At 33.5% G+C, this 21,770-nt stretch overlaps 2 protein-coding genes across 7 annotated transcripts; both read left to right on the top strand.

Annotated features, from left to right (window-relative positions):
• Window positions 1-1,628: 1,628 nt before the first annotated feature.
• On the top strand, window positions 1,629-5,938 carry LOC114403425 (cyclase-like protein 2). The gene is made up of 7 exons (XM_028366390.1): window positions 1,629-2,123; window positions 2,341-2,385; window positions 2,719-2,791; window positions 3,903-4,000; window positions 4,415-4,485; window positions 5,373-5,534; window positions 5,620-5,938. The coding sequence occupies exons 1-6, from the start codon at window positions 1,706-1,708 to the stop codon at window positions 5,496-5,498; spliced, it is 831 nt and encodes a 276-aa protein (XP_028222191.1). The 5' UTR covers window positions 1,629-1,705; the 3' UTR covers window positions 5,499-5,534; window positions 5,620-5,938.
• Window positions 5,939-7,436: 1,498 nt separating this feature from the next.
• Window positions 7,437-13,131, top strand: LOC114401603 (cyclase-like protein 2). 6 transcript variants are annotated; one of them, XM_028364156.1, is made up of 7 exons: window positions 7,440-7,910; window positions 8,430-8,474; window positions 8,599-8,671; window positions 9,259-9,356; window positions 10,240-10,310; window positions 10,584-10,713; window positions 12,689-13,131. In XM_028364156.1, the coding sequence occupies exons 1-6, from the start codon at window positions 7,559-7,561 to the stop codon at window positions 10,710-10,712; spliced, it is 768 nt and encodes a 255-aa protein (XP_028219957.1). In that variant the 5' UTR covers window positions 7,440-7,558; the 3' UTR covers window position 10,713; window positions 12,689-13,131. The 6 variants fall into 6 exon arrangements, with proteins under 6 accessions (XP_028219958.1, XP_028219957.1, XP_028219956.1 ...); XM_028364155.1 differs by having other exon boundaries at window positions 12,686-13,130; XM_028364153.1 differs by lacking the exon at window positions 12,689-13,131 and adding an exon at window positions 11,150-11,763.
• Window positions 13,132-21,770: the final 8,639 nt, after the last annotated feature.

Genomic DNA, 21,770 nt, shown 5'->3' with positions numbered 1-21,770 from the left:
ATAATCAATATTCTATAGCACTTTTGTTTAAATAAAGTCATGATACATGTAATTTTGAGTTTCCAATATAACATCGGACTATAAATATAAAATATTTATTTTGCACATATTAAAATTTAAAATTTAATAATCTAATATATGATCGCAGTCTTATATATATTTTTTCCATTGAAAACATTATGTTTGTATTAATATCAATTATTACCATTCATTATATTCAATTAATAACACAAGTTAAATTTCATAAAAAAAAACATGAATTCGATTACCAGGTAATAGACTTTTGGAATTTCATTCCTCATTCTGTTACTTAACCTTTGCATCACCCACGATACCACCAACCTCTGCACAACAACCCAAGCAACCACTGTCATGTCACCATCACGCTGCCACGAATCCAATTCTGCCCCCACCCAAACCAAATTTTTGAAGACACACCACACTATCAACCCAGTTAAGAAAATTCAATTGAGTAATTTTTAATGATATGAAACACTAAATACATAAATGATTTTCTTTATCATCTTTTCATTGAGGATAAAATATTAAAATAGAATCATAAATAAAAAATGAGTAAATATATAAGAATTTAGATCGATTAGAATTTAAATTCAAATCATGTATAATCCTTACAATTAATGAATTCTAACACTTCTTTTCAAATTTTAAGTTGGTGTATGGATGTCACACATTCACACCTTGTCAAGAGAATTAATAAGAGTCCATTTAGGGCCTAATCTCGTTCTATGAATTTAGGGCTTATTGAGTATAATGTATACTATCAAGACGCTCAAGTCTAAGGATTTGAGAGAGATCCCGAGTATGTGGGTGAAACAAAATCAGATTTATTTGACCTATCATCTCCTTTCATACTTGGAAGCTAATCTCCAATTCCTACAAAAGAGAGCTAATTAGAGTTGATTCTGATACGGAAATAGAATTGGATAATTTTTATTCATAAGAAATACTGAATAAATATATGATCCTCTATACCATCTTTCCATAATTATTAAAGACAAAATATAAAAAAAAATCACAAATAAAAAAATATAAGAATTTGGATCAAAGTTTAAATTTAAATCATATATAATCCTTATAATTAATGGATTCTAACAAACTCATCACACTTTTAAATCATATCTAATTCCTCCCATTAATGGATTATAACAAATCCATTATGCCACCATGGCATCACCATCGCCCCACCACAAACCCAAATTTGCATTGTGTCTTGTTTTTTCAATTTTTATTCTAATTGTGTTGATTTGAGGTGATTAGGGTCAGATTGGGTTGATTTGGAACAAGCTGATGGCTTTTTTAAAAAATTATAATAATTAAACTGGGTTCCATAAACCGTCACTTTTTTAGAACTATTTTCTTTTATTTTAAAAATAAATAATAAATATAGTAACACGATATACAAATTTTAACCGCTGCAATATGTATTTGTTATAATTGGATGAAAATGGCATGATAATTGCATTTTAAACAATTAAGAGATCTGATCGAGTATTTTAATAGTTAAGGTGTCAAATTCAACTTTTTAAATAAAAATTAAGTGACTGAATGTATATTTTAAGCATTTTTTTTTTGTCGTTGTTGTAAAAATAAATTATTTTGTTAAGGGATGGATGCGGTAGAGACTAGAGAACAGGAGGCACATTGATAGTACACTGTCATGCTGTTTCATTTCTCAAAGTAAACCATGAATTCTCTATCACTCTTCACCTTCCTCTGCGCAATTTGTGCGCACTCCGTCGCCGTCACCTCCGCGGCATATCCTTCCATCCCCGGCACGGAAACCGGAGAGTGCTCCCTCCGCGGCGTCGGCGTCGGCGACGGTGTTCTGGTCCCTCCGCGGCGAGAAGTGTACGAGGAGGGGCGAATCTTCGACATCACCCACAGGTATGTCCCCGAGATGCCGGTGTGGGACTCGACGGAGGGGCTCGGGCAGCACTTCCTGTGGCTCGAAAAGAGCATGAAGAATGGCTCGCGCGCTAACAACTCCAACATGAAGCTCGGTGTTCACACCGGCACCCATGTCGACGCGCCCGGTCACTTTTACGACAATTACTACGACGCCGGCTTCGACGTTGACTCACTCGACCTAACACTCCTCAATGGTAACATAACACTGCTCTCTCTGCAACTTCTATTATTTGTCTGTTTCTTCAACTCAATTTCAGATTAACCAAATTAGATAATTAATTGTAGGGTTCGTAATTAATTTACTTCATAATCATTTTCGTTCATATTACTATTGGTGGTGGTGGTGGTTTTGCTGTCGTTTTGTTCTACTTTAGATGCCGACAACTGATACACTACTTGTTCTGTTCATAGGCCTTGCACTTTTGGTTGATGTTCCACGGGATAAAAACATTACTGGTATGTATACCTGATGATTTTTTTTTAACTGCTCCATACGGTTTATTGAATGAATATGATATATATATACATTAAAGTAGTATGATTTTATTATTTTCCGATTAATTCACAATTTCTTATGCGTTAAATGCTAGATCTTCCTACACAGTAAATATGTTGGAAGATTGTATTTGTCTTAGTAGTGCTATTCTCAAGCTTGAAGTTATGTGGATTCTTTGCTTTCCCATATTCAGACTGTTTTATATTGAATATCTGTTATGCAAAATTCAGGCTTAACCCCTGTTATCATTTGTTATGTTTAATTGAAACATTGTTAAATTTCTCTTGTTCTAGCTGAGGTTATGAAGTCCTTGAATATCCCTAGAGGTGTAAGCCGCGTGCTTTTCAGAACTTTAAACACTGACAGGTGAGTTGTGTAAGTTACATGTATCATGATTGCTGCAGGAAGATTTTCTTCCTGTTTGTCTACCAGAAAAAAAAGTGAAGTTATTAAAGTTTCTTCAGTGCTTCTCTGAGGCAGCTTCATTGTTCTTGCAGATACATGAAATGTGTTTTGTACAGCATTATCTTGAGAACCGTATCTATGAATTGAATGCAAGATAAGATCAAACAGTTAGTTGCAGTGTTAACACAAAATTATCATTATATGTATGAAATATAAGTTTGAAAAAGGAAATAACATGTTTCTGAAGTTAAGTCTTATCTCTTACAGTTTTAAAATTGTAACCAACATTTTTTTCCCTACAAATTATATTGCATTCATATACTTTTTCAGTCTTTTGGTAACTTTTTACGTTCAGATTCAATTTTGGGTTGCATGTTATAGTCATTGTAGGTTGGCTGTTGATCTGAATCTGTTAACCTGCACACAGGTAATTGTAGTTTCCTTCCTTTTTTTATGTGTATGGTCTTGTGATGAATAGGTTGCTAGAGAATGGAGAGGGGGTGGCCGCTGGTGGAGTTTATGCTTAGAAACAAGATTGGCTTATTACCAATGATACATAATGTGATTCATTGATTCTTAATGATAATTTGGAAAACTGAAAAGTGGAAACGAGTTTAAGGCTATTTATGTTAAAAGAAATTTTGTTACTCAATATGAACTTTAAATTAAAATAAACAAAATCAAAATAGAAAGACAGAGGAAGATGAAGAAAAAAATGATTTATGAATCTAATGAGTGAACTTTATGGGAGATTTTAAGTAGATGTCCAGTTATTAGACCTTGGTAAACACTATTTACCAACCTTTATATGGAGGAAATGCAAGGGAGGGGAAGGTTTTGAATGAAAATAATTTAAATAAAAAGTTTTATAGTGCCTTCCCTTTTCATCCCTTTCCCTTTATCCAAACATACCCTTAAGTATGTTTGATTTGGTCATGTAATTATAACCTTAATGATTCATAAATCATAATATAATTTTAGCTTGCAATTTCAACATTTTGCTTAATGATATACTGATATTTAGTTGTTTTTTAGATGCTATATTTGAGCTAAATCTTTGTTCAAATATTAGGCAACTCATGTTTAAGAAAGAATTTGACACAAGCTATGTGGGATTCAAGGAGGATGGTGCAAAATGGCTGGCAGAGAACACTGACATCAAACTTGTAGGTAAGATATAGATGACTTTTTAAGATATGGGTTGCTTCTTCCCTCTGTCTCTTGTTCGACTCATGACCGGTTCCTTATCTTTATCTTACTTTTGTCTTGACTTACTTTATCTCTAGTGTGTGTGTTAGAGTTATTAAATTTAGGCAATGAAGATTAAAAAAATTAAAAGTCAGGGTTAAATGTGATAATGATAGGGCATTTTACTTCAGTCTCTCTTTGTTCTCTTATTTCAGGATATAAAAATAGCAACTTGGAATGCAAACCCACTACATATTTTAATTCAATGTTAATATGTTGTACAAGGGAACAACTTCAGTGGAATTCTTTTGCTGTTCCAATTTGTTGTAGTCATATTTTTTTTCCTTGTAAAAGTTGTTATTGCACTAATTCAATTTCTGTTTATGTAAATGACAGGAATCGATTACTTATCTGTTGCTGCTTATGATCACTCCATTCCATCTCATCTTGTTTTCCTGGAAAGCAAGGTAAGAAATTCTGTCTTATGATCAAAATTTATGCACTTCTTACTCCTTTTTAGTAACAAGCTACACATTCCCACTCACTATCTTGTGTTGAAAAAACAAAAAACGACAACTAAGATTTTCTAGGCCCTAAATATGTTAGTGCCCTAATCCAGGATCATTCTCCCATCTTAAACTTTTGTACTTGTATTGGTAATGGTGGGTTAGATGTCTAAACTCCGACTTTGCTATTCTTTTTGGCAATGAATCTCATATACTGTTTCCTGCAAATGATGGCAATATCAATTTATCTGCCTTCTGTATCATTTGATGTCTTGTTCGGGGGAAATAGCTATTTGTATTGATTGCTTTTGTATTTGTGCTTCTCAAATTAATGTACTGTACATTTTATGTCTGACACTCTGACCGCAGACTTCTCAATAATTTATAAACTTTATGAAACTTATGTATCACTTAATCACTATCACTATCGCTAATTTCCTCTATTCATTATTCTTAATAGAATTTTATAGATGGTGAGGTTTATCAGCAGAGAACTTTTAGTTTCCATTGCTGATCTTACCCTTTTTGTTCATTCATAATGGTTCTTCAGTTGATTTATCTTAATGTTTGGCTTTCATCCACTTGTTTGGGCTCAGCTTTTGATGAACTAATCCAGAATTGTGGTGAGATAGCATTCTAATTTCTATCTGAGAGGCTCTTACCTCTTGTTTAGTTTATTTGGAAAGATAGTTGTAGTTTAAGTTAGTAGAGCATGCAGATGGGTAAAGAGAAGAGGTTGTTAGGATGTGTCTTTTGATTTCGTTGTTTGAAAGAACTAAAAAATTACATTATGTGACTTGGATAAGAGCTAGCATAAGCAATGCCCTGACAAATTTCAAATGCATCAGGAAATCATTCTTGTGGAAGGCCTAAAGCTTGATGATGTCCCAGCAGGAATATATTCACTGAATTGCTTGCCTCTTAGGTTGGTTCACTCTGAGGCATCACCAATTCGATGCATTCTGATCAAATGATCAATGATGGGGTCAAACCTGGTTTTCAATTGCACGGTATGATTATATTACGAGAATGGGTCATGTTGTTTCTGTGCATAATTATCCTTATCCTTATTAAGTCAAAATACTGATGCTGAAGGATGAACCTGCCACAAGAAGCAACGTAGCCACGAATACAATTAGTGGTGTCCATAAGAAGCAGTTTGATGCAAATTGCAAGCTAAGCTGATAGTAGTATGTTGAATTACTCTTATTTTACGTCCTTGGGTTGGAAAGTACTGAATTATTGTAATTAAACTTCAGTTGCGGACTAGGGGGTCCACCTGCATTAACTTATGCTTTTAATATTTTCCTAGGCAAGTACTTGTGCAATTCTGAAGACGCATGCTTGTACGTCTCAATAATTATATCTATTTCTCTTTGAAAAATAATGAAATACTACTAATAATCTCGGGCAATATAACTGAGTGTTTGTAAATATAAATATGTATGAAATCTATAAATAAAATAAAATATATCTTAAGAAATATTTTTTTTTTAAATACATGGGAAAATAATAGACGAGAGCAGGAACTTAGAAAGTGAACTCCAAGCGCATCAGCTAGAACTTTAGATAGCAGATCCACTGGGCTAGATGACCACAACTGAAAGTGTTTCAAGAGAGAAGGTAAATTATTTGTATTGATAAATAATTCAGCAAAGAGGTTAATTTAATATAAGAGTTAACATTTTTACTTTGTAAATTTATATAAAAAAAGCATTTACTTTGTAAAATGAGAAAGATATGTGGTTGAACGAGAATCGTATGGTAGTAAAAAACTTCTAATCTCCCAAAAAGTTGTCATGTTAAACACGATATTAAAAAATTCTTAAAAATAAGAAATTATTTTCTAAGAAGAATGTCAACTAGTGTTCAAGCGTATTATTGAAATAATTAAATCATTTGAGTTATAGTACCATTGAAATAATTAAATCATTTGAGTTATAGTACCAATTATTATGCCATTTAATAATTTCGTATGGATAAATTTATCTCAAATTTATTATTGGATTAAAAGTTTAAGAAAAAATTAAATTATATCAGAATAACTTTAATAACTATTATATTATTTTTATAATTTATATAAAATGTGATTTTTATTGATCTAACTGTTAAATTATATTTACGTATCATGAGATCATTTGTATCAAATTTTACTAAAATTAAACAATAAACAGGTGATCAAATGATTCACACTCTAATTTATTTTAAAAATATTAATATTATATCGATTTTAATCTATATGAATGAGATAACAAATGATATTAAATTAATATAAAATTTTGTATATGTAATCTATGTAAAAAGAATTTTGAATCCAATAATGAATTTTAAAAAAATATTATCCAATTAAAAGTTATAAAATAATATAATAATTGTTAAAATTATACTAATATAATTTAATCGTCCTTTAAAAGTTTATATCATATAAATTATATATACAAAATTTTAAAGTTGTTTAATGTCTCATTTATATACATAAAAATTGATGTATAAAAAAATATACATAAAAATTGACGTGATATATATTTTTTCAAAATATAAAAATGAGAAATAAAGTATAAAGTAACTAAACATTATTTGAAAATATTTTCATTATTTAAATATTAAATAATTAATATTATATATAACTATTTCTATCTCTTAATTTTTTTTATCTTATGTATATAAAATAATTAGCTCTCAAAATCAAAGAAAAAAATTAAATATATATTCCTCCTTTGTTATAAAATGTATGTTTCCTATTTTTTTTTCCAAAGTAGAAAATGACTAGAAAATATCTCATAAAATATTCTTATCACACTGTTTTCTAATCGTAACTTACTATATAATTGAAGGATAATTTTTTTTTCTACAATAGTTAATTTAAAAATAATATATAATGATTTCTAATTATCAATGATACAATACAACCACTTACGTGTCCAAATGTGTCGATGCGAAAATATCTCGTTCATGTTAATGTTATGATAACGAGGAATGGACTATGATGCTGTTCTGTTGGTGACGGTGTGATTGATTGAGACGAAATCTGACAATGAAGCCTGGAGCATTGTTGTCAGTGCTTGCCTGCGCCTTCGCGGCGGTGATCTGGGCAGCGAACGGCGACGACAACCTCGTCCCGCCTCGCCGGGAAGTGTACGGCAATGGGCGAATATTCGACATCAGTCATCGGTACCAACCCGAGATGCCGGAATGGGAATCGAATGACGGCATAGGGCAGTTCCTGTGGCTTCCCAAGAGCATGAAGAACGGTTCCCTCGCCAACAACTCCGAAATGAAGTTTCCCACCCACACCGGCACGCACGTCGATGCCCCCGGTCACGTGTTCGACCACTACTTCCACGCCGGCTTCGATGTCGACACGCTCGACTTGGACATCCTCAACGGTCACTCTTCTTTTCTTGTTCATTTCTCTATTCGTCAATATCTTAGTTTGCATCATATTATCTCTGTTCATTAAAAAGTCTCTCATCGCTTACAAGTTAAGATAGTTTATAAACACTCTCATACTTTAATATCATGTTGTTGCCGTTCACTAAAAATAGTTCACCTAGCTTAGGAACCCAAGTCAAAGATAGTTTATGAATACTCTATTTAATCCACTTAAATACCTTTTAAAGATAAACTCAAATGAGCAAAAAGTGGACAATACTCAGATGAAACCTAAGGATGTAGTTGACTGGAAACGTGAGAGTACAAGTATGAGGTGGAATCCCATGTCGAGTAAGTGAGACCTATAAACTTGAGCGGTTTTAAGTTAAAATGTGGTGTCAAGTTCTCTTATGTGATGTCTCGTGATCCAGCCCGGTGTTTACTCCCCTCCAATTTTCCAACAGGAACACATGTAATAATGATACTACCATTCCATAATTTCCATTTAAATGCCTGATTGTTTCTGTGTGCAGGACCTGCTATGTTGGTTGATGTTCCAAGAGATAGTAATATTACCGGTATGCATTTTTTTTTCATGTGGTGTAGGAGGATCTGATACCAATACCATTGGCAACTTTTTGGTGTTAGAATTAATTTTTGTGCTACTATTCATCGGATGAAAATGTGTTGTCCTTTTTTCAGCTCAAGTTATGAAGTCGTTGAATATTCCAAGGGGTGTAATACGTGTTCTCTTCCGAACTTTAAATACCGACCGGTAATGTCTACAAGTTAAGCAAGTATTGCAACGTTTTGTGAACACTGGGCGATTCAAACAGTGCTGCTGAATGGTGGTACTTAAAACTTAAAATTTTAATAAATTTGAAGAAATAGCTTTTGAATATAATTAGTGGCGTTCTTGGAGTTATGTGTTTATGTTCAATATGTTTTTGAAGCCTAAGTAACATTAAATTTCCATGTGAGGAAACGTATTGTTTTTGAATACTTCCTCAGTATTTTAGTAGTTCTTTTTAATGCTTTGCCAACTATTTGTTGTCTCTATTTCGTTCATTTTAAGTGCAGCTATTTATATTTTTATTCATTGTGACTGTGTCAATGACTAAATTCTCCTTGAAAATAGACTACTAAAGCAGGTGCGGGTGTTAAGCAAAAGAAATACTAATAAATTATGATTTACAAGTTCTTATTAGCTGCTGTTTGAATAGATTTTGATTATACACATATATGTTTGATTAGGTCTTGAGGTTTTGACATTAATGTCCAAACCATGATATCGTTTTCACAATCTTTGAACTTCATAGCATTTGAAACCAATTGTTGAACTAAATTTTTTTAAATTATTAGGCGGCTGATGTTTCAGAAGGAATGGGACTCAAGCTATGTGGGATTCACAGCCGATGGAGCCAAATGGCTAGTGGAGAACACAGATATCAAACTTGTAGGTAGGTATAAGTTGTTTTGCTATATTGGCTGCAGTTTCCCATGGGTATTTTTCCTGTCAGTTGTCCCAAGTCCAATGGCTGGGTCTAGTTTTGCACTTGTAGCCTGCTGCCCCTTAAATTGTTTTGTTTGACTCAGTTCATAGTTTTTTCATACATGTCATGCAAGATAAATAGATAAAGATGAATATTTAGTCTTTTTTTTTTTAGTGAGTTGAATAGCTATAGCTATTTCCTTAATTCCTTTCTTAATAAAGATAAGGCAGGATAATTTTGAGCACCTGTGTGGGAAAACTAATGATCTGGACATAATGCGAACTTTTTTGTTATGGTGCCTCTATTACATGATTTATTCACTTCTGGATGTGTGACATTGCTATTGGTTTGTTTATAATAGAACTATTGGTTATAATTATTTAGCCGATTGGATGTCTGTTTAGTTAGTTACTGTTAGAATCTTTCAAGGGGGTAGATAGTTTGGTTCAGGGGATCAGGCATAAATACCAGGAACAAGGTAGAATAGAGGTATTTGGGAATTTAGATTTGAAAACTGAGCAAAGGTTGTCAGAAAAGGAGCAACCTTTGTGGAGGTGCAAATCTTAATAGGAGAATTCTCTCCTTAGGTTCCTTGTTTGTTATTCATTGAACACTACCAGACTATTCTTCCTTTCCTTTCTCTGTTTTTATCGTCTCTATTATGTCTGAAAACTCACAACCCATTTCTGGGTTGCTAACAGTGATGCACTAGTTTTTTGCATCTTCAGTGCATGTTTAGCCGAAACATATCACTCAAAAACTTTCTTTCTTGTTCAACTTTTCACATATTTTTCTATTCTTTTCTGCTCAACTATATTGCCTGACATTTATATTCTGTGGTGCAATGCAGGAATTGATTACCTATCTGTTGCTTCTTATGATTACTTGATTCCATCTCACCTTGTTTTTCTAAAAGACAGGGTAAGAAAAAAGTTCCTTTTAAAGTGTTAACTTATTGTCTCCACATCAATCCCAATTTATGATTCAATTTGGTGTCTGTTCTTCTGATAAAATATTTAACCTTTTAGTTTTGAAGATAATTGCCAATTAGTAGGTACAAGAAGTATTTTGAAATGAGATTGGTATTTGTGTCTTCAGATTTCCTTATATAAACCAGATTGAATATGCTTCATTTGTTGCTCGGATAAGAGATAGAATCAATGTGGCATGAACTAACAACCGCAAATGATTCAGGAGATCATTCTCGTGGAAGGCTTGAAGCTTGATGATGTTCCAGCAGGGTTATATTCAGTCCATTGCTTACCTCTTAGGTTGGCTGGTGCTGAGGGATCACCAATACGGTGCATTCTGATTAAAAATTAGGGTATGTGTGGATAACTTGGATTTACATTTTTTGGTTCTCTTTTGTCTGGAACCTATGAAGCACGAACACTCCAGTCCCTTGTCATGTCTGGTGTCTGACACCGACACGACACCCGTACTACATTCTATATTTTGAACATTACAGGTGTCCACATGTCTGTGTTCGGTGTCTGCGTCGGTGTCGGTGCTTCATAGGCTGGAACTGATAAATTGGCATGGGGGTGTGGTGTCCTTATGGAGCAAGATAGTTTCAATGTTGTGCAACAACTTTTGTAGCTTATGTTTACACTTATTAAAAACATGCATAAGCACTTCAAAAAATCATTTTGAAAAGGAAAATAATGTATATATAGATAATTTGCACGTTTCATTAGCACTTCAAGAGAGATGCAACGATATTGGCATTGCGCTGAATTTGGTTTTCTTTTGTCTGCTAGGTTGGAACGGAATAAGTTGGCACAATGGTGTGTCTTTATGGAGCAAGATAGTATCAATAATGTTTGTTAACTTTAGTGGCTTACGTGCACGCTTATAACCATATGCACAAGCACATCAATTTAATAGGTCGTTTTGAAAAAGGGAAGATCATGTATATAGATAATTTGCAAATAGCAGTTAGATCATATTTTAATTACTTAGAAAAAAGCATTAACAGTTCTACCCAACAACCGCATGTTTTGGTCTCAGTTTGTTATTGACAATGGCCGCTTAGGGCTCAATTCTAGTTGACAGCAAAGGCTACTGTACATTGACGACGAACACACAATCTGTGTACAGTAGGATATCTACTCGATTGAGCAAATGTTGCTGTAATTGGTGCATGGCCACATTATGTTTACTATGATACCTATTGTTGCAAGATTCCGCTACTTCGGCTACCAATGTGTAATATAAGAATGTCTAACAATAAAGGTTGATCCCTCGAGTATGGATAAATTTGAAATGAAGAGTTAGATAACATTTTTACCAAATTTTTGGGGAGAGGAGGGGTGTTTGAAATAACATTGTTATGTTTTTAATTGACTTGCTTTATAAACAGAAGTTTCTATTAGAGATTTAGAGTTAATATTGGACAGCAAAAGTTGTCTTCGAAGAATGATTTGATCTTGATCTACTGTGTACAGAAAGTTTTCACAGGTATTTAGGAACATCATTGCGTCTTCACAATCACATCTGCCATGCATTTACAACCTATTATTGATTTTCTTTTTTGGGGTGATAACCTATCCTTGAATCTTGATCACTGAAAAAACTGCGGTAATGAGATAAAACGTAGAGGCCAATGATTCTCAAAAAATGCTGAACTGTTTCTTTCATTCACTCATTGTAAGATAATGCATGTACGTGAGCAGCCTTTGTTGCATGCTTAATATCAAAAGGACTATGATTTTAATGGTCTGACTGTGTATACCAGTGATCTGTACATTTTTTTCTTCTTTTCTAAAGTTTTATGTGGTACCTAGTGGATGATTGAGTTGTCCATTTGCTTTGCTTGAAACAAATGATTAATCATAAAGGAAATTTCAACCGCAATAAATCTTTTGGAATGCATTGTGGGGGTTGTGGTGCATGAACCAGAGGCATTCACTTGTCATGATGACTTAAGGAAGCTAAAGTTATATGGGTAAACTTGGTTTATTGAGATCAATGCAAAACAAGTCAGTTTCATATTTACAGTTGAATTGTGCAATTAAAGCCTCCTATGAATTTATAGAAGATTCTGCTTAGATTGATCTGGAAAGTAGCAACAGAACTATTTCAAGCTTTGAATCAAGTTGTCTTCATTTGGAGTGCCCAAATCTCTGTTTTCTATATTTAAATCTTTAATTAATGTTAAATGAATTTCCATCATATTATCAACAGACAACAATCTAATCATCTTCGATGAAAGACCGACGTTATACTCTAGCAATTCTAGCATAGGTCAGCAATGTCAAATAAACTTACTTGATGATATCTTCAAATTTTTACAGCAGCAAAAAAAGAGGAATATAAAAGTCAAAGTGAAGAGCAAATTAGAGGAACAGAGAAGTCAAAGTGGAGAGCAAAATACCGAAACAGAGAAGTTGAAGTGGATAGCAAAACAGCGAGTATTAAAGATCGACCATGAACTTGAATTTTAGAGCAAAGAATGAGAGAGAACCACTCCCTGTAAACAAAGGTTTGGGTTTCGGGGTTTGCGAGACAACGAATAACATAGTTGACAAAATTCTATCATATAAAACGGATAAATAATCAAGCAAAGTAAGATGATGCTCTTTAAATTTTCAGGTTTAGTTTTTTATGATTTTCAGTTTTGCAATGGTATGGACAGATATAAATTAGTGACCTTTTGCTCTTACCTCCAAATTAAGGTTCACCATAATCACTATGTTGATATTCTCTAAACCAAATTATCTTGTGTGTTTCTTTGCAAAGGTTTCAATTAGAAGATGGTCACGGTTGTGACTTGCGAGTAACAGCAACCCCATTGTGATCTTTGTCCGATCCATCAGTTTCTAAGTATATGGTGCTCTATTATGAACTAACTATTGAAATACTAATTATTGACAAAGCCAGCACAGTAGAGGATGAATTGAACTTGTTTTATCAACATATGCTGAAGAATAAAGGTTAGATGGGTTGGACACATATTCTTATTACTTAGTACAGAGTTGCATAACTGTAACTTTCCTTTTGGGCTTTTTGACAAACATCTGTTCGGTGTCCAACCCAACAGCCCATTGTTTTCTAGCATATGTCGATGAAACAAGTTGAATCCATTCCTTTATTATGCTGACTTTATTAGTAATGTTTCAATAGTTAGTCCATCATAGAGCACCATGCACTTGAAAGTTGATGGATCGAAGATCTATTATTATTCGCAGCCATGACCATGTGATAACTGGATACTCCCTGTATTTGTTTTGAATTCTATCAAAAGAGTTGAATTCTTCAATTCAGTAGATCAATAGACAACACAGTATGTTGAAATTGCTGCAGGAAACAATGCTGTAGGAGGTGTGGATCATCAGTAGTTTATGCATGTGCATAGCAAGAGGGATGCAGCAATCTTAGCATTACATTGAATTTGGTTCTTTTTTGTCTACTAAGCTGGAATCGATAAATTGGCATAGTGGTATCATCATGGAGCAAGATAGTTTACATGTTGTGCAACAATTTTGTGGCTTATGTTTACACTTAATAGTAACAAGCATAAGCACATCAAAAAGTCATTTTGAAAAGGAAAATAATGTGTATATAGATAATTTACAGGCAGTATTAACACTTAGAGAGATGCAACGATATTAAATTACTCTGAATTTGGTCTTTGTCCGCTAGGTAGGAACTCATTATTGAAAAAAGATAGTATCAATAATGTTGGTTAACTTTGGTGGCTTATGTGTACACTTATAACCATGCACAAGAACTTCACCTCAATAAGTCATTTTAATAAAAGAAATAAAAAACCATGTATATAAATCTTTTTCACAGAGTTAGATCATATTTTAATTACTTAGAATAAAAAAATTAAAGGTACTACACAAACAATTGCATGTTTTGGTTTCAGTTTGTTGTTGACAATAGTTGGCTTGGGTCTAAATTGTAGTTTTTTTTTTTTTTTGAGAATCTCAATTCTAGTTGATAGCAAAGGCTACTATACTGTACAGAAGGATATCTGCTCGATTGAACAAATGTTGCTGTAATTGGTGCATGCCATATTATGTTCACTATTATACTTACTGTTACAAGATTCCACTACCACGGCTACTAACGTGTGATTCAAATCAATCAATTCGCACTCTCAAAATCCCTCGATCACTGTCATATCTTTTTCAAGAGCTAGCACAATAATACAAGAAAAACCTCACAACTAAGGTTGATCCTGCCAGTATGGTAGCAAACAAAATGCACAAAACTGTCAGGAAAAGATGTAGCACTCAATATAACTCCTTTTGTTACCTGCATAGAAAGATGTAGTAACACCCAATATATCTCCTTTTGTGATCTCCATAGAAAGATATAGTACTCAACATAACTCCTTTTTGGATCTGCATGTACTATTTTACACTTTGTCTATTTCATATCTTGCTCAATCTCTGTCTAGATGGATAAATTTGAAATGAACAGTTACATAGCATGTTTATCAAAAAAATTTATATATATAATCAAGAGTGTTTTTTTTTTTTGGGGGGGGGGGGGGGGGGTGGGGGAATGTGAAATAAGACTGTTATGTTTTTAATTGATTTGCTTTATGAACAGAAGTTTTTATAAGAGTTAATCATGTTGGACAACAAAAGTTGCTTTTTCTTTTTTGATTTGATCTTGATCTACTGTGTACAGAAAGTTTTCACAGGTATTTAGGATCATCATTGCATCTTCACATCTGGCATGCATTTACAACCTATTACTGTTTTTTTCTTTTTTGGGGACGATAACCTATCCTTGAATCTTGATCACTAAAAACTGCTCTTAGTTAAATAAAACATGGAGGGCAATGATTCAAAAAAATGTTAGAACTTAGAACAGTTTGGTTTATTCACTCATTTGGCTACAAATATAATGCAAGTACGTGTGCAACCTTTGTTGCATGTTTTTTTAATATCAAAGGACTATGATTTTAATTGGCTGACTGTATAGACCAGAAATTTATACAATTTTCTTTTTTCTTTTTTAAAGTTTTATGTGGTACTCGGTGGATGATTGAGTTGTCCATTTGTTTGGTTAAAAATAAATGATTAAAGATAAAAGAAATTTCTAATACAATCCCATGTAAATCTTTTGGAAAGGATTGCCTTGGGTTGTGATTTGTGACTTGTGATGCATGAACCAGAGGCATGCACTTATCATGATTGTGCTGAAGGAAGCTGAAGTTATAGCCTCCTATGAATTTACAGGAGATTCTGCTTAGATTGATCTAGAAAGTTGCAACAGAACTGTATTTTGACAAAGTATGGTGTTTCAAGCATTGAAAGGATGTAAAGATTAATAGATAGAAAGGACAAGAAAAAACAGATTGAATTCTAAGTTCTAACAAAGCTTTAGTCAAATTGAAAAATGATATCATTCTATGTTGGTCATTTGTTTCTGGCAGTGAATCAGGACTGCTAGCTCTACCAACTATTCAGGATTTGCTTGTCCGTTCCTATCTTGCTGCAGTCACTTTTGGTGTCATCATTCCCCGATCTTGAAATCTTGAGGTTCCAAGAATGAAGGATAAATTGAACATAAATAAAATTCTTTATGTTTTTTACTTGCTTCACCTATTTACCCAGTTATTTCATTGCTGGAATTTGGGATTTCTACTGACATACATGATGCACAACAGCTAAAAATGTACCATGAAAAAGAGTCACGGGTTCTATCTTTCTGTGAGGAATTGTGCCATGTGGGTCGAGCTACACGACCTGCAGGCGATAGTATATGAAGTGACAAGCCTCAAGCAATGGCTCATAACTTACTGGACCATATCTGAAGTCATCCACATTCTCCTAATTTTGATCATACAAATATCTGATTTTAAGCATTACAAGATAGAAAATAAAAAGACTAACAACGTGTTTGGTTACGCGTTTGCATGCATGTTTGACTGGTTTCTACGTTTATATATAAAATATAAATTGTTAGCATGTTTGGATTCACATCCACACAACTCAAAGGTGGATTACATAAGCAACTTTTAGAGCGCGTTTGCTTACATGAATATTTCCACATCCAATTGGTTAAAATGACGCACAAGCAACTTGGAATTGCTTCAAGTGACACGTGTCCATTCTTTGACAACACTACACCAAACATGCGGTTACTTGCTTTTGGTGTATCTTGACGTGAAAATTTGATCAAACGTGGATCACGGATACTAATCCAAACATGCACGAAGTTGTAACTTCTCTGTTTTTTACTAATGTGACGTGATTTTAGATGGTTGTAATATGTGTCCAAACACACACTAAGAAGAATTTTACCATGGTATCAAGTAAACCAAAAGTCTATGCACAAACACAAAATAAGAGGAATTGCTATGTTCTTGGTTGCCTTATTTATACAATAACAACAACATAGTTCAAACAGAGACACTGTACTTAATCAAAAATTAAATTTCCAAAACACACGAATGCATTACAATATACACATACAAAACAAGATTTAATTGATTGATCTGTCCTACGTGCTGTTGGATATATTATATCTCTCATTTGTAAGAAATAGAATAGAAACAACCTTTCTCTGTTGGAGATACTTTGCCGCGTGAATTATTACTACCACCATAGGATTTAACTTTTCATGATCTACGTACATACACTTGCTGCATGTTTTGTTTTTGTGTATTTGTTGGCGTCCTCTACTTGTCCCATTATACCAACAGTGTTTTGTACCCCGAACAAACACTTAAGGCGATGATTACCCCAGATAAGGTCATATTTTAGGGTGTTCATCATTTATCACCATTCACTTGTCAACTAGCGTGCCTTCACTGTTAGGTAGCGGTTTAAGGCTTTTGAAAACTTAACTTGTGATGGTGCTAGGGTCACTCTTGCCTGTCACAAGATACCCAAATCTTTGTCTGATAAGCCAGACATGCTTGCAGCATGGCAGCCAAGTTTCACAGATTTGGGACACAAGCCATGCTGGGGTTCATAGCTGGCCCCTAAAGGCTAAAACCATCACAAACTTCACTTGTCCTTTTCTGCTGACTTTGTAAAGGAACCCAAGAGGCCTTAAAGGGGATCCATCCTCCTTGCTTAACAATAAATTTGGTGGGTGTAACTCAGTTGATAACTCTAATTGAGTTTGTGGAAAAAGACTTCAATTCCATCTCATAGTATGACTAAGTCTCGGATCAAGATCTTATAGTTGACCAAAGAGCTGAAGCTTATGATACCTTGGGATCTCATGAGAAAGCCAAAGGCCTTAATTATTATACTTGGCAAAAAAAAATTTGCCTTGTTATAAGAGACGGTAAAGAGATTTAGCAAGCTATCTAGCCACCCCATGTGTTATTGGACCACACCTAAACGCATCACTGTTTCTTCCTTTTTGTTTTAGGCATTCAATGCTACTTTGTCTACTTCTCCCTTATAAACGTTTTCTTTTCCATATAAGACATTACATCAATATGGTGGGGTACCCAGTTAAGGCGCCAAGAAGATGGTTTTAGGCCTCCTACTATGAGGTTGTAAACTAGTAACCTCAAAGCCTTTCCTCAATTTATTGATCTTCTGGACTTGGTTATTCTAAGTAGGTAATGAAACCAAAGACTCATAAAAGAACTTGTGCTCAGTTCATTTAATGTTCGGGACTGAGTAATGGCTCTTATTTATTAGCGTATTCCAGCTCATCAATGTCATGTTTATCAACTTCCTAGAGGGATTGGCACCATCTCATTGTTGCTCAGACCAATTCTGGTTACAAAACTTGGAAGATTTTAAATATACTATTAAAAAAATAAAAATAGGAAGCTTGTAGCTTTCAGGACTTCAGAAAAGCCAAAGATTTCCCCCATCCTAGTTCCAAATTTCAAATGCTATGAAAGCTTAATTTAAAATATGTGTGCACTTTGGACCACAATGTGTGCAATTTCTGAAATGGGGTTCAATTTAACATAACAAATAGCGATGTACATAATGTTTGTACACATTTATATATGTGTGGCATAATGAATTTTACTCGTACAGCTTCAGGATAACATGGCCAAATCTAATTATGTTTCTAGTGTTGGCATTTTTGTCTCTGCTTGGGATGATGCTGGCCAGTTAGAATAGGATCGTTTCCTAGCGCATTGGATGCCGATTGCTCGTAGCAAACATTAACTGAAACAATTAAAAAAGGAACGTTATCATAATAATTTGGTTCACGCATTAGGTGTGGAAATGCTAGTTGACAGAGGTTTTGGGGCCTCCATTTCTGATCCATTGGGGGCCATTCAGAATAGTGATGCATCAACTGCTTGGAATCCATTGGTATTTGGGACCATATGAATCTTGGATAGTTCCTTGAGAGTTTGAGAAGCAAACATCAACACCTTGGTTTTGAATTTAGAACGTAATTGGGTGTAAATTTGTCTGTGCTAGAAGCAGCTTTACATCAACTTGAAAAGATCATGGTGTCAAATTGAAAGAATCAGAATCCCTTTCTGCTTTTCAGATGGAATAAAATTCCATATTTGACCTCCTCTCACTATTAACTAACCGTTGAAAACTTACAATAGAAACTTTACTTTTGCTTGGTAAATAATTTTTGTACGGTGTACTGTGCATGACTGTTAACGTTTAACAATAATTTTCTTAAAATTCATTTAATAATGATGTTTTTGATAAATTGACAGAATATAATTTTTTACATTGATTATTATTTGAAAATCCTAGGGATAAACATAAACAATGATGGACATTCGATGCAAAAGATCTCATGATTATGGATTCATAATCAATTTGTACTAAAATCTTAAAAGTAAAGTTTATGAGTCATTCATTTTTTTATATATAATTAATTTTTTTTTATCAAATATGAGATTTCTTCTCACACTTATGTTATTTGAATTTTGAGTCATTAATTTTTTTTAATAAAAAATGTATCATTCACATAATATAAATTTGAATCGAATATAATTATTTATAAAAACATAAATTTTTTATTAAGTATTTAATATAATTAAACACTAGTAATCATGATGCTAGTAAACTAAAATATATTTGACTCACGTCATCCATGCCACGTGCTCGATGACTAAGAACTTTTGTTCACAGGTTGTTTTCTTTCTTCCCCTTAATTACCTTGATGTTGAAACTTGGAAACTATCTAACCTGTGATGAATTATTTATTATTTATAAAACAATTACAATGACTTTAAGAATTATGTACAGGAAATTATTACTGGCAACAAGATGTTGGTAACGAATTTTATTTGTGGCAGGTAAAGACATGGATTTCAAAACTTCAAATCGTTGAAGAATTTACTTCTATGAAATGTTGACTTCATTCCTTTGGTTATTTAGCATATAATGGACAAAATTATAGCACAATGATGTGACATATTACCTTATTATAGAGTCGATTACTTCTGCAGGCCCTAATTGTCTTTGTCGTGGAACAGTCAAATTCTTCACTGTTTCATCCGCTTTGGGTGAAAAACACAGATTTTAATATCATATTTTTTTAGTGAAAAACCTAAACTATAGTAATCCATGATGAGAATACGTTAAACAGGAATTCATGATGAACTGTAGTAAAATCATTCTGCGGTATCGTGCATGTTGGTTAATTTTAAAATCGAGATAATATTGGATAAATTTGAAGTCGTGTATAACACTTTCAGATTGAATCAAATTTCGGGGTTCAATCAAAATTGTTTAATCGGATAAAATCAGAAAATTATAATTCAAGAGTTTTGTTTTGGTCTTGTATGTTTTGTCACCCCGTTATGTTTTCTAAACCAGAATGATTATTTATGATCAAAGAACAGGTGGTTTTTTGCGGTTGATGAAAGTTTTTTTTTTAAAAAAAAAAACTGCCGTTGATGGAAGTTTTAGTAACTTCCATGTAACTTCCAACCGTTGATGGAAGTTTTAGTAACTTCCATGTGACTTCCAAAATTTGCCTAAACCGAACATCTCGTTATTACATTAAAACAAGTGTGCACTCTTATTTTAACATGATAAAGAGATCAATTACACTAAAATGTCCAACAAACCTTCCCCATTTTAGTGTAATTACCGATCAAATCACCAAAGTCATAACATACAACAAACTACTGCATAGATGAAATATTGTGACGATTGAATTTCATCTTAGCAAATTACACGTTTCAAATATTCGAATATCAGGGTGTCACTAAGGATTGAACCATTTCTATTCATAATGAATACATGAAGATAATCTGCACAATAGTTTATAACATTACTCTTGCTCGACACTAGTTTACTAGTCTGTGTCCCTATCCTTCATAAGCATATCAAAGCCAAGTCCCAGCTTCTTGAAGCGGCTAAACTTCATGCTTATATAGGTAGTCCTTTTCTTTCTTGCACCTGCAAATGCAATTTTTCAAAAGAACCATTGAGAAGTTATACTTCAACTTCCTTAACTTATAGAACCGAACACATTCCTTTTGGGATACTTTCGATGATGTGTTCCAATCTCTACATGTTAAGCTTTCCACATTGAATTCAGCACCTAATGTCATATTAGATGGGAATTGGGTATCTTAACATAAGAGATTTCAGATGAACTTTAATCCTAATCCCACAGCCGACCTTTTCACGAGATCTCTACTTAACCCTTTGGTTAAATGATCGGCCAAATTATGCTGAGTTCTCACAAACTCCACTGATATCACACCATGCATGATTAACTCCCGAACCATGTTGTGTCTAACACCCAAGTGTCTAGACTTCCCATTATACACTTGACTATATGTCTTAGCCAAAGTTCATATGGGGTAACCTTATTCCTTTTGTTAGGAATTCGGTTCAACAAGTAACAGGCTATCAACATAGCCTCACCCCAAAATCCTTCACTTAAACCCGAATAGGATAACATGGAATTCACCATTTCTTTCAAGGTTCTATTCTTCCTTTCGGCTACACCATTCTGTTGTGGTGTATAGGGAGCTGTAGTTTGATGTATTATTCCAGTAGATTGAAAATAAACCGGATCATAATACTCACCTCCCCTATCCGTACGAAGAGTTTTGTTTAGCCCATTTTGATGAAGTTCTACCTCTTTCTTATAAATTTTAAATTTATCAAGAGCTTCATCTTTTGTATTTAATAAATATACATAACAATACCTTGATGCATCATCAATAAAAGTAACAAGAAATTTTTATGACCTAATGATGGAGTAGCATGCAAATCACACAAATCACTATGAATAAGGTCTAAGACTTTAGTCTCACTTTTAACATCCTTAAAAGGTTTCCTAGTTAGTTATAGAACTACACGAGGCCATACAAACAGATTCATGAACAAAAAGAACATCAATGTTTAATTTAAACATTTCATTACAGCGATAACCAAATCCAACAAACGAACCATGTCTTGACAAGATGTACTTGTAACTTTCAAGTACTTGCTTGAAACC

Source organism: Glycine soja, chromosome 20 (assembly GCF_004193775.1).
Source record: "Glycine soja cultivar W05 chromosome 20, ASM419377v2, whole genome shotgun sequence".
Taxonomy (NCBI): domain Eukaryota; kingdom Viridiplantae; phylum Streptophyta; class Magnoliopsida; order Fabales; family Fabaceae; genus Glycine; species Glycine soja.
The sequence above is the reverse complement of the archived record's forward strand: the minus strand, read 5'-3'. Positions and strand labels throughout refer to the sequence as shown.